The following is a 15,039-nucleotide window of genomic DNA, read 5'->3' on the forward strand; positions in this document are numbered from 1 at the left end:
TGCCCAAAGGTGGCTTGGGTGATTAGACTGATGGCCTCCTGACGTCAGATGAGATCCGTTAAAAGGTATTTATCTCGGGCTTGGGCCAAAGCCGCGGGAGAGATTAAAAGAGATTGAGGCCAAGATAATCCCCTCGCAGCATCCCACTAAAGTGGCTGCCAAAAGGCACGCCACCAAATCTTTTGCCGCCCCTGTGCCCAGTTCTCTTTTCCCCATGCGGAGCCCAGTTTGCTGCCCGGGGGGGTGGTGACCCCAGCCCTGCCATGGGTTTTCCCTTGGCAGGGCCACCGTGGGTGGCACCATCCCTCTTCCCGCCCTGCCCAGGGCACGAGTGGCACGCTGTCCCCGGGAAAACGGCAATTCCCGTGGACTGTGAGGTGCAGCAAGCCCTGCCCCGGTGGCTGATAATCCTAGCCTGTTCTGGCTAATCTTCGCTTTATTGGTTTGTTGCTGATATAAACAGAGGGAGTCAAATCTGCCTGTGATGGTTTCTTTCCCTTCAGGAGCAGTGTGCTACTCTCTCTTTTCACCCCTCCCCATCCACCTGCTTTGCATTACGTCCCAATCCGATTTCCCCAAGTCTCTGGTGTCTGATTTAATTTGCCTGACGCTGCTCCTGGAATCAGCCCACCCCCAACCCCTCCCATCCACAGCCCTCCAGCTCCCCATGGGGAGATCAGTCCTGGGAGAGGCTGAGGAGCAGAGAAGGAGCAAGGGACTCGCCGGGCTGACGGGCAGGACTGACTGGAGACCGCACAGGGACGAGGGGCTTCTGGCCAGCGGGGAGCCGTTCGCAGCAGGGGAGGCAGGCTGTGAGGGTCCCGTCCAGGGGAGACCGCAACCCGCCTCGCTCTACAGACCCCGGTAAGGATGCTGCCTTGTTGTGATGCTTGAGGTCACCTTGGTGAGCCTGGTATTTGGGAACCTGAGTTTCTTGGCGTGATTCTGTGGGGAAGTCTTTGCACGAGGGCCGATCCCATCAGAGGATGTGGGAGGGAAAATCATGGCGGGGGAGGAATTGGGGTTAGCGACGAGATGTCCGTACGACGACGAGGGGCTTTGCGCTGGGATGGGGTTGCTTGTTCTCCCCTTGGCAGGTAAATCTCACCAGTTTCCAGACTGGAACGGGAGGGTTACACCTCCCTTGAGGGACCTGGCACTCGCTACCCGTACACAGTCCGGCACTCCCGGTGCACCCATGTGCGCACCACTTTGCAGCTGGCTGCTTTTCTGGATGGAGAAGGAGCCCTCAGAAATCGAGGAGCAGAGCAGGGTAATTTTACCCTGGCCTTTGATCTCCATCGCGGGAGAGGGGGATCATCTCTGTATCCGGCTCTGCAAGGAGCCCAGGGTCACCAGGGCGAGCATGCGAGGCCAGCCAGGGATTACGCAGAGACCCAGGGATGCTGCCTGTTAATGCTCAGTCCTCCTTCCTGCACCTTTCCCTTTTCTATTTCCAGCATCCCACGGAGGGACCACTCCCTCCCTCCCCAGTGCGGGGGAAGCTACCCGGAGGATAGGAAATAAGGGGGTTCACCTCCCCTTTCTTCCCACCCATCACTTGCACCCCGATCCCCACAAGGGAGTGATGCAGGTGGCTCGGTAGGACAGCCCCTGGGGTGCAGGCTGGGCCCCCGCCACGGCACGGTGCAAGGGACGTAGCCGCTGCCCTGAAAAGTCATGGTGCTGCAGCAAAAAGCAGAAGGCGGATGATGCCAGGGCCCCCCCCAGCCTCACGCCACAGTGGAGGCATTTGGTCTGCTGCGAGCAGACAGCCGAGGGCGCAGCGTGGGTCTGGTTGCCCACAGACAGGAGTGCTATAGGAGGTGCCTCCAGTGGGTTTGTCAGAAAAAGCAGGAAGGGAAAGAACTGTCACGTTGGAGAGCGGAAGAAACGGAAGAAAAGCCAAGAACTGTGAAGTGGATGAGCATAGCCGAGGCAGAGCTCAGAAGAGGGCTGGCGTGAACCGGCTAAGCCCAGGCTCTCTCTGGCTGTGCCGTGCTCCTCAGTGATGCTTGTAGGAGGCACAGATCTGGACCGGTGCTGGTGCCAAGGTCCTCCGTCAGTAGCAATTTGCAGTGCTGGGCTGGTCACGATTAATTGCTTTTTCCAAGGTACCTAAAGTCTTGGTTTCCTCTACTGCTTAGCATCCACCTGAAAGAGCCCTTACTTCTAAATCGTGCACACTCAGTGCTTTCTGGAAGCCTTTCCCATTAAAACCAAGCTGGGCAGGTACCATGAGCCGATCTGTGGATCCACAAGAAATGTGCGTCCACGGCAGGAAAGTGCCCTGGCCAGACTCCAAGCTCCATTCCCCTTTCCTCTGTTCTTCTCCCATTTTGGTTCCCCTATTTCCCGTCCTAAATTTACGCGACCACGACGAGCTGCTCTTTTGCACACACGCCGCAGCCCTCCTGGGAGGCAGCTGCGCTTCGCTGGGGACCAGGTAACTCACTCTCCACAAATTGCACTGGGACACGACGGGTGGAGGTGACAGGCAAAGCTGGAGCTATTATTATCGCTCATCTGTGGCTTCTTGTCCTTCTGAGGCTGAGAACAATTCCCAACTTCATTTAGAGTGTTCCCTCCAAGGGATTTAAAGGTTCGGACAGAATCCTGAACCTGAGCTGCACCTTCTCTATATTTAGCCCTTTTTATCCATCCTCGACATCGTGCCCCTGCCCTTTGATCTGCCTACTGGCTCCGAAAGCCCCTCATCTGGTTGTGCAACTTCACAGAGCAGGTGCCTGTGAACTGGCACTCCCGTGCTTGTGCCAGAGTTGAGAAAGAAACACCCGGGGAAGGGAAAAGAACGGTAAAAAAGCAGGAGAGATGCAAGGAAGACTGGGGATCCGATGGGTAATGAGGAGGACGTGCAGCCAGCTTCACCTGGGGCAGAAATTGGAAGGAAGAGAGAACAAGGCTCCCATCTCTGTGCAGGTCTGGGTGGGCAAAACCAGAAGTCCACAAAGACAGATTAGGGCAGGTGGATGGACGATGGTCTCAGATGGCCAAAGGTGCGTGAAACAACAGCCTGGAGAGTTTGGGGACCAAGCAGAGGAGACTGGAAGGAGAATGTCAGAGGGAAGAGGTGGCCCAGCAGGAAAAGGCGATCCAGCGCTTAGGGCTGATGGACGGGAGGTAGGATCAGTCCCAGGGATCACTGAGAAAGGGGAATTTGTGGACCACAAAGGTAGGGCTGGTCTCCGCAGGGTGGCTGGAAGTTCAGACTTGCCACTTGGTGTGCTGGTAGGCAGCGACCAGGGTTGGGCGCAGCCTCCGCAGCTTGACTGTACATGGAAGCTGAGGGCTAAATGCCACAAGATAAGGGGGATGTGCAGCCTCCTACCGAAAGCTGCAAGGCCTTCCCCAGCATCTCTCCAGTCTGTCAGTTAGCCGAGAGATGGTGTGGGGTGCCCAGCCCCTTCCCAACGGAGAAGCGCATGCTTTCATGGCCAGCGGCACTCCACCAGCTGCAGCTATGCATCCTTGGTGGGAAGAACCCCCTCATCGCTCTTCTGTCAAAACAAGAGAAGAAAAAAAAAAAAACGGTGGAAAGGGTCCAGCTCAGGTGTTGGTCTGTCCCCATCCTTCAGCGTAGCTGAGGCTGGCAGCCCCAGGCCACCTCTGTGGCACGTGCCCCGGGCTCCGCTCCTGCTCCATCACCGTTTGCTGGGGCCAGCAGCCGCGTCCAGCGCAGGGGCAGGGAGAAGGGAAGAGGCAGCAGGGCTGCGGCTCCGTTCAGGCTCGCAGACAGCACGTACAAGTCTTGCTCTGCAAAGTATAGCCTCCGTCTGGGTAAGCTCATGCCTCCTGGGAGCTGGGGGAAACCTGTATCTCCCTGGTTTTCCTGCACTTACGCCATGCATCAGGAGTCACTGACCAAGCAGAAACTCACCCTGCCTGGAAGATCGAAGGAAAGCCACAGAGATGTTCAGGGGAAGGGATTCTGGAGGGAAACTCGAAGAGCTCTACGAAGCAGCGAGTAAAGGTGAGCTCGGGAGCTATCTGCATGTGCTCGCCCGCAGCAGGAGAGCAGCCTGGCATGGAAGGACCCAAAGCCCTGTTGGCTGGAAGAAATGAGGCTTCGGGCAACAGGCCAGAGGGGGATGGAGGTGATGTGACCCACAGGAACTAGAAGGAGAAATTCTGCAGATGCTGCTGGAGCATTTCTTGGCCTTCGGACAAAGTGCTGGTTCTAATGATGAAGAACACCTGGAGCGTTTCTGGACGCTCACATCTACTCAGGAGAAAGATCGAAGCGATAAAGACCAGATTTGTCTACAAGACTGGGAAATGCTAGAATCACTGGTGAAGTTTTAAGTGCATGTAACGAGAAAGAGAGAACAAAAGAGAGATGCTGTATAATCATATGGCACACCTGTATCTTGAATATGGATTACCGTTCTGGTTCATTGCTCTCTCTGCAAAAACATATCATCTATACTCCGTAAACAACTGAAAAGGGCTTAGAGAACAACAGAGGTAATAGGATGTAATGGCTTACATGGGAGGAATGACTAAGTGTTCTCTGCAGTCCGGAAAAGGGATGGCTATGACAAAGATCTATAAAATATCGAGTGATGCTGAGGTGAATAGAAACCAGTTATTTGCTGATTCTTCCAACTCAAAAGCTAGGGACCACCGAGTGGAACTAGTGCCATTGGGGAGTAACAGAACCAGGAACTTCTTTGCAGAGCCTGCCACTAAGCTGTGCAAGTCATCACCATGGGATACTGAGGATGCAAAACTTTGACATGGGCACAAAAATCGTGTGGACAAATGCATAGAAGAAAAGTTCATCAAGGACCTGCATACAGTAATGCTGCCTCTAGGTTTGGACGTCAGTGAAAAGCTGGGGCTAGGAAAGTTGGAGAAATACCACTATCTGCTTTTGTTATTCTTAGATCCTTCCCTAGGCATCGGCCTTTTTTTTTTTTGATGGGAAACTGGAAGGCAAGCCTGGCAGAGCACCTCAACAGCCCTCAGATTTCTTTGGTGGTCAAAGAGCTGGTGGGCACTGCCTGGTGATCCTTTGCCTAGGACAAATGATGGGAAATAGCCACTGGGCTCCCCCTATGAAGTTTCCTCCTCCTGGAGCTGAGATGGACAGCTTGGCCATGGACAGGGAGAAGCTGATGAAGAGGGCTTAGGACTTGTAGGGCTTGGAATGGAGAGGTTAAAAATAAAGAGGTGAGGGGACAAGTGTGGCCAGATGTGCTGGCTTTGGCTGGGATAGAGTTAATTTTCTTCCTAGTAGCTGGTATGGGTCTATGTTTTGGATTTGTGCTGAAAACAGTGTTGATAACCCAGGGATGTTTTCATTACTGCTGAGCGGTGCTTACACAGAGCCAAGGGCTTTTCTGCTTCTTACACCACCCCACCAGCGAGGAGGCTGGGGGGGGGGCACAAGAAGTTGGGAGGGGACACAGCTGGGACAGCTGACCCAAGGGATATTCCAGACCATATGCCATGAAACCTCAGCAAGAGGCTCTGGAGGTCTTCAGCTTCCCAGTGTACATGTAAGCAGGCTACAGGACCAAATGAACTTTTGATGAGGCCGGGTACAATCTTCCCAAACGCTAAGGGCTTTGACCAGATACAGCACGACATTGCCAAGCACTGAGCCAAGAAATGGTTGCTAAGCCTTTATCAGAGATGCTTACATTTGCATAACTGAGCAGTCAGTGCCCTTTCTACCTCACACCTCTCGCCTTTGATTTGTCTCCCCAGAACCGAGGCTGCCCCGCGTGGAGGAGCCACCCCTAGGTCAGAAAGATGGGGGAAATTGAGCAGATGAAGCAGGAGGCTGAGCAGCTGAAGAAGCAGATTGCGGTAATGCTGGCAACAGTCACGAAACTGCTGAGAGAGTGCCTACCCTTCCCCCCGTGTCCAAGTTCTCCTCCTGAGCTACAACTCGGGGCTGAGCTTTTTCCATCTACACCCTTGGAGCCCACTGCAGTTCTGCACAGCCCTTGAAGTGCTAATGGGGATCTTCATAGCATGGTGGTGGGGGGAGAGAAGATGGGACACTACACCAGTGAGAAGCAAGTGGCCACCAGCATTGTGTCTGCAGGGGGCCAAAGAGAAGTAGCGTGTCCCCAGGACCTCCTCTGTCTGGGGGGCAGGTGGTGTTCTGCCAGGCGGGAGGATCCACGGAGAAGGTGTAGCGTGGGGAACCAGACGCTGAGCAGCTTTTGGCTCACCTTCCTGATGTTTGACTGGTGCCCAGGTGCCCCAGTCACAGACCAGGATCCCCCTGTGTTGGCCAAAATCCAAACACAGCAAAGCCCCCGTTCCTACTTCTAGCAGCCCCCAGGCTATGCCCCTGAATTTCACTTGCCATTGCCTTCAAGACACGGCTTTTTTTCTGTCTCATCTGCTCTTGTCTCTTCTCCAGGATGCCCGGAAAGCCTGTGCAGACACAACGCTTGCTCAGGTAAGGGACAAGGCTGGCTGGGCCGGTGCGGGGGGGTGTCAGCTAGCACCCCTCCAAGGAGGACTCTCTTTGGTTGGGAAGCAAAGTTAGGAGGCAGAGATGAAGAGAGCAGTAAAGCTCCCGCCAGCCCAAGGTTAATTCTTTCTCTCCTCCCCACGGCTCTTTCCTCAGATTGTGTCTGGAGTGGAGGTTGTTGGCCGCATCCAGATGCGGACCCGAAGGACCCTGCGTGGGCACCTGGCCAAGATCTACGCCATGCACTGGTCCACAGACTCCAAGTGAGAGAGAGAGATGCCGCTGACCTGCTGGGTGCAGGGCAGCACATGGGTGTGAAGGGCAAGAAGGCTCCGATGGGAAGAGAGCTACTAACATGATCTTGTTCCTCTCTCACAGACTTCTGGTCAGTGCCTCACAAGATGGGAAACTGATTGTGTGGGACACATACACAACTAACAAGGTAGGAGCCAGATGGCTGCAGCAAACCGGGATGCTGGAGTGGGTCCCCTCGGAGCTAGTGCCCTTGCCCTGCTCTCTCTGCTGCCAAAGTCCCGACAAGGTTTCTTGTCTTCCCAGGTTCACGCCATCCCTTTGCGTTCCTCCTGGGTCATGACCTGTGCCTATGCCCCCTCAGGCAATTTTGTGGCCTGTGGGGGCCTTGACAACATGTGCTCCATCTACAACCTCAAGACTCGTGAAGGCAACGTCAAAGTGAGCAGGGAGCTCTCAGCCCATACAGGTGTGTGTGCTGCCCGCCTGCAGCCTGGGTGCCCTCTGCTTCCAAACCTCACTCTTCCAGCCCTGCCCCGTTTCTCATATTTGCTTGTTCCCACTTCCCAGGTTACCTCTCCTGCTGCCGATTTCTTGACGACAACAATATTGTGACTAGCTCTGGAGATACCACATGGTGAGTGTTACCTCCTGCATCCTAGTGATGTGAACTCCGGCTCTTTGAGGCACAGTGCACAGCAGCAAGTGCAGTCCTTTTGCTCTGCAGCAGTCCACTACCTAAGGACAAATTGCTCCTCCATGGGCAGGCCATACAGAGCACCTTAGGAAGCCAGATCTGTTCTTCCTCCCTTGGCAGAACAGGTTCTTCTTTTCCCCGTTGAAGTCAGGTCAAGATGCAGGTCTGTTGGTGAAGCACTAGAGACCATGTCGTCGGCTCTCACAAAGCACGGTGTCATTTACGCCAGGACAGAAAACATTGTAAATATATGTGGAGCCCGCATACGTGCTCCACTTCTCAAGTCTTGCCCACCGTGCAAGGGACACCTGCAAAGCCAGTGCCTGGATCCTCCGGTTCCTGGCTCTCAGGTCTCGCTGTGCTGCGACCCTAAGCAGAGCCAAGTCTTTATTCACCCCCACCCCATCCCAACACCTGCTTTGGAAGAACCTCTTGACTGAGGATGAGTCTGAATGAGGCATTTCTATAAGAGATCAATCAAGGTTACACAGGGGCTTGTTTGCCTGGCTGTAATGTGGGATCCCAGTGACCATGGCCCGTGCATCCTACAAGCGTGGATACAGCAGACCTTTTCCAGCTGTTTGCCTGTGAGTCCCTCTTACCTCCTCTCAGTATTCCCTTCGACTGTTGCAGTTACGGGAATACGGTCAAACCTCACACGTCCCCAGCCTCTGCTTTGGCAAAGGTATGACCAGCAATAGCTGTGAAGGTATCTACTGTTGTATCCAGCGACACTCTCAGCCATTTTCTCACGCTGTAGCCAGGCCCGTGGCTTCCCTCGTTTGTTTGCGAGTGCGACAGCTCTTCAGCCCAGCTATAGATCTGTTCTGCCTGGGCTGGCTCTGAGAAGTTCTCTCTATTGCAGCGCGCTCTGGGACATTGAGACGGGGCAGCAGAAGACCGTGTTCCTGGGTCACACCGGAGACTGTATGAGCTTGGCCGTCTCCCCAGACTTCAAACTCTTCATCTCCGGGGCTTGCGATGCTACTGCCAAACTGTGGGACGTGCGGGAGGGCACCTGCCGTCAGACCTTCTCAGGGCACGAGTCCGATATCAACGCCATCTGCGTATGTATGCTGTCTGCGCAGCGGTGGGGAGGCAAGGGAAACGGAGGGTGGACCAGCTCCGAAACGGGGTCTGGGGCAAGGCTGAAAGAAGCTGTCACAGTCCTGTGGGGAACATGGGTCTCAGGAGACCTTGGCCCCATGATCCAGCCTGGTGCAGGAAAGGCCTGAGTTCACCGAAGTTTGGGGGCTGACTCTTCCCGGGCACCGGTGCACCAAAGCATCTAGGTCTGACTCAAAGCACTGCTTGGACTCGGCCAGCACACCGTGGTCTGTAGAGCTCAGCACCCTAGCGCAGGTGCTGGTGCAGGTTTGCTCATATAGGAGCTGTTGGGAACCGTGGTTCGGGCATGCTCCAGGAGCCCTGGCGCAAGGCACAAGTGGGGCAGCAGGAATACCTAACTCAGCTGGGGGTCTTAGCTCCAGACAGCAGAGGTGGGAACTTGGGATCAGAGGGAGGTCTTCTGAAGATGAAGTCTTCACAGGAGGCAGCACAGTCATTCTGGGGCAAGTATCCCCCTCAGAGGCAAGGGTTCAAACCAGAGACCTAGAGGTAGCAGGGCAAGAAATATATCAGTTTAATCCCGTGCGGCTAACCAAATGAGTCTGGCAGCTCCCTGCAATGTCTGCGGCTTGAACCACCCTTCACTGACCTCAATTAGTGCAGCTTTTCTCACCTGTCCCATGGTTACCCTGCCAGCCGTATGGTTTTCTGCCATACCTGCTCCTGAGGAGCCTTTTTTCGCTCCTCAGAGCAAGGACGCAGAAAAGCAGTGTGCATGAGAAGGTTGGGGCATGAGGGTCAGACAGAGGAAGGCTCTCGTAGCTCTGAATCGTGCCAGACCCCATCTGGGGGATAACGGGTGGACACTTGTCGAGCCCCGAACTAACAGCTGGAGTTAAAGAGACAATAATCCTTCCTCAAGCACTGGGACGTCTTGCAATAGCTCTGGCCCCTAGGTCACTGGCTTTCTTGAGGTGGGAAGGGGTTTACTAGGTCTTAGGAGAAGCATCAGTCTCCCCCTCCAGCAGACTGAACTTGTATGATCCAGTGTCTTGTCCCACCGTGTTTTCCAACCTCCGTGGCTTCCTGGTGGTTAGCAGGGAGGCGAGGAGTTGAGGCACAGCCTGGTTAAAATCTGGTGTGTGCCTTCCTCAGTTCTTCCCTAACGGTGAAGCCATCTGCACCGGCTCAGATGATGCCACCTGCCGTCTCTTTGACCTCCGGGCAGACCAGGAGCTCATAGTGTACTCTCATGAGAGCATCATCTGCGGAATCACATCGGTCGCCTTCTCCCGCAGTGGGCGCCTCTTGCTTGCTGGATATGATGACTTCAACTGCAACATCTGGGACTCCCTGAAAGCAGAGCGTGTGGGTGAGTGGCTCCTGGAGGTCCCTCTTTCATTCCCTGCAAGGTCTTCTGACCCTACCAAGGCAAGGAAAAGGCCTTTGTTTTTTCTAAAAGGGAGACATGCTATACTGACTGAAACCCAACCAAGCTTCCTTGCACTTAAGGAGCACACCATAACTAGTACAACTCTTTTGTGTAGAGCTATTGTTTTTAATGTTAAGGAAGTCAAGCCTTTAAACAACATTGTTTCAAGGGGGAAAAGAGCATTAAGGTTCCTATTAGCTAAAACCGCTCACAAGCACCAGTAGTATTTCCTACTTTCTCCTAGCCTCTGCCATTTGCCAGTCCCAGCTACTCAGTGTCACTTGGTGGCCAGGCACCAAGCTGAACGTGGACCTGGGCTTCCATCCATCATTTTTGGATACTCTGTGATGCTCATACACAGAATACACCCAGGTGCCATTTTTTTCTTTCTGATGAGGCCCCTAGCCTCTCAAAACATATAACGCAGCCCACCAACCGCATTACTATTTCTGTTTTATCAAGGACGCCATCCTTTCTTAGTCCTACCATCGCTCCAGGGTGAAAGCAGTTGTATGAGGGTTCAGCTAGCCAGACCTTCCCAAGACCATTGTTCTTGGGCCAGTCCCGTGGGTGCTGGTCATATGCCACGCACAAACGTCCTCCTGCATGTTTGTTCTTATTAGCCACGTACCGATTGTAACACGTCATGCGGGAACAGACAGCGCGATACACAGGGGTGTAGGTACGCAGCCTACGATGCGTGTCCTCAGTGTGGTCAACCCCTTCGTCTCTCCCAGACCCCGCTGCTTTTCCTGACCTCTCTTCTTTCCCCCCCTAGGAATCCTTTCTGGCCATGACAACAGAGTGAGCTGCCTGGGGGTGACGGCAGACGGCATGGCCGTTGCCACCGGCTCCTGGGACAGCTTCCTCAAGGTTTGGAACTGAGGACGGCAGCAGAGAGGGAAAGAGCAGTGGAAGCACGGCCCACAGCCCGAGCCCACGCAAACAGCATCGTCAGCTGAGCACAACAGAAACGCCTACCTACCACCGCTTGTCTCTAGACACAGGTCACTTGTAGGGGTCTCCCAGAGTGAAAGGGAAAGGAGAGGTCGGGGAAGGGGAGCAGGGGGAGCTGGGGAGCAGGAGCTGGGGAGCAGGAGGAGCTGGGGAGCAGGAGCACACACACTGGCCCTTCTCTCCATCTCTAAACAGGCCCGGCAGCTTCCAGCCTCGTGCGGGCTTGAAGACCTGCAAAACACCGTTCACTATGTCTCAGGACTTTACAGTACAGTGCAGACAACCTGCGTCTTCCTTCAAACGCCTCTACCCGTGTTGACACCCATCCTTCAGAGGACCCCTTATCCAACACCTCTGTTCCAGACTAAGCTCTGTCCCCGATTTAACTCTACCTAGCTTCCCTGTGCAGCTGTCCTATATCCCTGCAGACAGCCTCAGAGGTGTACTGGATTTGAGATTTCTATCATGCAACCTCAAACAAAAAGCTAGTGGAAATTGGGCTCATTTTCCATTGGGGAAGACATAGCTCAAGTCTTATCTATGCATAAATGGGGGAAAGGTAGCCCTCAGACCTGCCAGAATACCAGGGAATATTATATTTATTCTTATTTATTGTCTGCTGCTTGCTGTTCCTTCTCTTTTTGCCTCACTCCTGCATCGTGTGGTGACCCTGTCTAACCAGTAGCCACCAACCCCTGTTTTCAAGTCTGTTATAGATCTTCATAGCCCAGGCAAATAAAGAAAGCTCACATAAGCACTGCAGGCTGTGTTCTTTCCAGCATTGCAATGAGCTACTGCAAACTCTCCTCCCCTGAATACTGCCAGCTGATCCCATCCAGAGAACTTCTCATCTGCAGGCCTTGCTCTACCTCAGGGTCCCCAGGGCAGGGTGTTCCTACCCATGTCATAGTTGAGAAGAGGCTGTTAGTCCAGAGGCTTGCTGCCCTAAAGTGGGGATAGCGAGCTGAAAATGCATCCTTGCAAACTTTGGCAATTTGAGCTCAATTACAGGACACAGCCATTATATTCAGCCCCTATTCCACTCATTGGCTCCTAGCGACGTGCTGGGGTCCCAAGGCTCTGCTAGGGAGAGTTGAAGGTCAACAAGGTGTAGTGACTTATCAACAGAAGGTCAAGATGTTAATGCACAATGCCATCTCATCCTATTTTGGTTCTCACCCTCACACCAGACCCTTGCAACAGGCTACTGTCCTTTGTATACATTAGCTTCAGGTCAGTGTAGGCACAGCAGAACTCCAGAAGTGACACTAAATACTCTCCTGCACAGAGCTGCAGCTTCCCAGCCCATTCTATAGTAAGTGGGTTCAAGGTCAGAGCCTTCTCAGCACAGCTCTGTGGTGGCATGTTACAGGCAGCGGACAGAGCTGAGTTTTAGGCCTAATGGAAGGCTGAACTATTTGTTCCTGGATCCTTGTCCCCAAAGAAAACATTGCACTGGGCAAGCAGGGACTTGTCCTATCAGGACATAAAGTCAGCAAAAATTTAATGCAAATTTATTTGCTACAGATAAAAACTCTACAGTAAGTCAACACAGCTAATATACAACAGAAGAGCTAGAGTCTGTACTGTACATAAGACATGCAAAGCTAGGAGAGAGAGTGTGTGCTCTTTCCCTTTTCCTCAACATGGATAGGTGAGAAGAGTGACCACAAGTCAAGTTTCAGTCTATTGTGGGGTTTCTCACTCCTAGAAGACTCTTAAAACATAGAAGTAAATTACAGCAAGATTCTGGAAAAGGAAATCTCTAGTTCTCCACAAAAGGACACCGTTGGTTCTCTTTGTTCAAGTCTCTCCAAGCACAGTTCCCAGATTTGAGGCTCCTGCTCAGATCCACCGTCACTTCCTTCTTCTCCCCAAGGTTCTCTCCCAACACATGCCTCTTACCCTAGAGAAACAAAAAAATACCAAGCATACAGCGTAAAACACAATTTAATTGAGGGTTAGTTAATTCTCAGTGGAACACATAGCCCATTTTCAGACCCTTCAGCTTTAGTTCTCTTGTGACAATGCCCAAGAGCGATGGAATTCTTTCTATGGCCTAAAGAGAAAGGATGCACCGAAGTGGGCAATATCACAGTAAGGCCAAAGATACAGACATTGAACAAGACTTGGAGGCCTCTAGGGACAAGAGTGACCCACAGAAAAACACTTACGAAATCACCAGTTCCAAACTGGGGCCCTACAAAATGCAGAAATTGAAGGATTTGGTGTTTTTACAGCCCATTCTCCCTCCCACAGTATGGCTCATTAAGGTTTACCTGGCGAGGGGCAGGAGCACTGGGGGAGTTATCATCTTGTAGGATGCTGAGGGGAGAGCGGCCACTTCCACCAGATGTTGTCATGATTTTGTTATTGGTCTTGCGTCTTACGGGCTTGCTCCCTAGTGACAGAAGGAAACACGTCAGTGTGTCACAACAAGGCTAAAGGGTCCTGGATTTTAAATGCCACCTGGCCTTTATCATCTAGCTTGCTTGACTGAACAGCAAAGACTATTACCCAAGGACTTCCAGGTAAAGGGATCACAGAAAGGTTGAGGTTGGAAGGGAGCTCTGGGCCCCCTGCTCCAGTATGGCCACCTACAGCCAGTTGCCCAGGACCGTGTCCAGATGGCTTTTGAATATCTCCAAGAATAGAGACTCTGTAACCTCCCTGGGCAACCTGCTCCAGTGCTTGGTCATCCTCACAGTGAAAAAAGTGTTTCCTCATGGTCAGATGGAGCTTCCTACAGTCCAGTTTGTGTCCATCGCCTCTGGTGCCATCACTGGGCACCACTGAGAAGAGCCTGGTTCTCCCTTATACCCTCCCTTCAGGTATTTATGCTTATTAGTAAGATCCCCCTGAGCCTTCTCTCCTCCAGGCTGAACAGTCCCAGCTCCCAGCCTCTCCTCATCAGAGAGATGCTCAGCAGAGTTTTCTGAAGCACAGTCTATATTAAATTAAACCCTCTCAGCACCGCTCAGCCATAGCACTTAGATGTGCTTCCCACCCTCGCTCCCCAGCTCTTCCCAAGGAGAAACTCCAAGGTCCTGCCGAACAGGCCTCCACGATTACAAGCCCGTCTCAGAGAGTGGAAGAGATGACATTCACCTCTTAGAGAAGCATATTTATCTCTCGATTTTGACTACTGATTGAAAACGTGATTTTTCAACTCCTGACAAGAAATCAGTCCGATAAAAGAACAGTTCCCAAAGGGCCCCCCCCCCCCCGGGTCTGCCAGCTGCAGACCCCCAAGGCCAGGCTGTCCGAGGTGACGGGGGACAGCCAAACCGGGGAGGGGGGGAACGGACAAGGTCTCCACGAGGAGGCGAGCCAGAAGAAGGCCCACACACCGGAGGGTGTTGACCTGCTCGTACCACGGACCGTGACGCTCCCCAGGCACACGGAGCTTTACCCGTGGGACCCCCCCACACCCCCCCACCGACCACTTACCCGAGGAGAAGCCAGGCCCGGCAAGGCGGGCTGGCCGAGCCGGGGCTGCGCTGGGAGAGGGCGGCCTCTCCGCTTCTTCCCCCGGGGCGGCGGCGGCTGGGGAGCTCCGCCGGGCCGGTTCTTCCACTACCGGCTCCTCGTCGGGACAGGCCGGTCCCGGCTCCTGGGCCGCAGTCTCGGCCCCGAAGGCCTCGTTGAGCTGCCTCACCAGGCGGTCCAGGCTCTCTGCCGGGGAGGGACGGAGGGAGGACGGGGTGAGCCACCGGGCAGCCCACCCAACCCACCCACCCGGGGCGGCCTCACTCACCACTCGACACGGCTCTCCTGGGCGTGTGGGAGACACCGGGCGCGGGCGACCGCGGGTCCTGGGCCTGCCTGCTCCCCGCCACCGGTTCGGCGGCACCGGGCTGAGGGCTGCCCGCCGGGGAACTCACCACCTGCGGAGAGAGCTAGGCGTGTAGGGGCGGCGGGCCGGGGTCTGCCGCGGGGGAAGGCGGGTGGGAGGACGCCTACCTCGATGGGGGTGCGGAAGATGCCGGCGCTGGGGGAGCGGGGGTCGCTGACGTGCGCCAGGTGCTTGTTGTGGGGGGCGACCGGGGCGCTACCGGAGACCCCCATGGCGGCGGGCACCGCGCTGCTGCCCTGCCCCGCCCCACCCGCCGCCGCGATTCAAATTTCCCGCGCCTCGGGAGGCGCCGTCCCATTGGTCCTCTGCACGGAGGAGGGACC

At 54.4% G+C, this 15,039-nt stretch overlaps 2 protein-coding genes across 2 annotated transcripts; one reads left to right on the top strand and one right to left on the bottom strand.

Annotated features, from left to right (window-relative positions):
* Positions 1-684: 684 nt before the first annotated feature.
* On the top strand, positions 685-11,614 carry GNB3 (G protein subunit beta 3). Its single transcript, XM_052794990.1, has 10 exons — positions 685-864; positions 5,734-5,835; positions 6,401-6,439; positions 6,611-6,717; positions 6,833-6,896; positions 7,013-7,175; positions 7,277-7,343; positions 8,269-8,470; positions 9,627-9,843; positions 10,682-11,614. Exons 2-10 carry the CDS (start codon positions 5,779-5,781, stop codon positions 10,786-10,788), a joined length of 1,023 nt encoding a protein of 340 aa, XP_052650950.1. The 5' UTR covers positions 685-864; positions 5,734-5,778; the 3' UTR covers positions 10,789-11,614.
* Positions 11,615-12,357: 743 nt separating this feature from the next.
* Positions 12,358-14,985, bottom strand: CDCA3 (cell division cycle associated 3). The gene is made up of 5 exons (XM_052794996.1): positions 14,824-14,985; positions 14,618-14,747; positions 14,311-14,535; positions 13,140-13,261; positions 12,358-12,766 (listed from the first exon to the last, which is right to left on the bottom strand). The coding sequence occupies exons 1-5, from the start codon at positions 14,926-14,928 to the stop codon at positions 12,626-12,628; spliced, it is 723 nt and encodes a 240-aa protein (XP_052650956.1). The 5' UTR covers positions 14,929-14,985; the 3' UTR covers positions 12,358-12,625.
* Between the last annotated feature and the right edge of the window lie 54 nt (positions 14,986-15,039).

This window comes from Harpia harpyja, chromosome 8 (assembly GCF_026419915.1).
Source record: "Harpia harpyja isolate bHarHar1 chromosome 8, bHarHar1 primary haplotype, whole genome shotgun sequence".
Lineage (NCBI taxonomy): Eukaryota > Metazoa > Chordata > Aves > Accipitriformes > Accipitridae > Harpia > Harpia harpyja.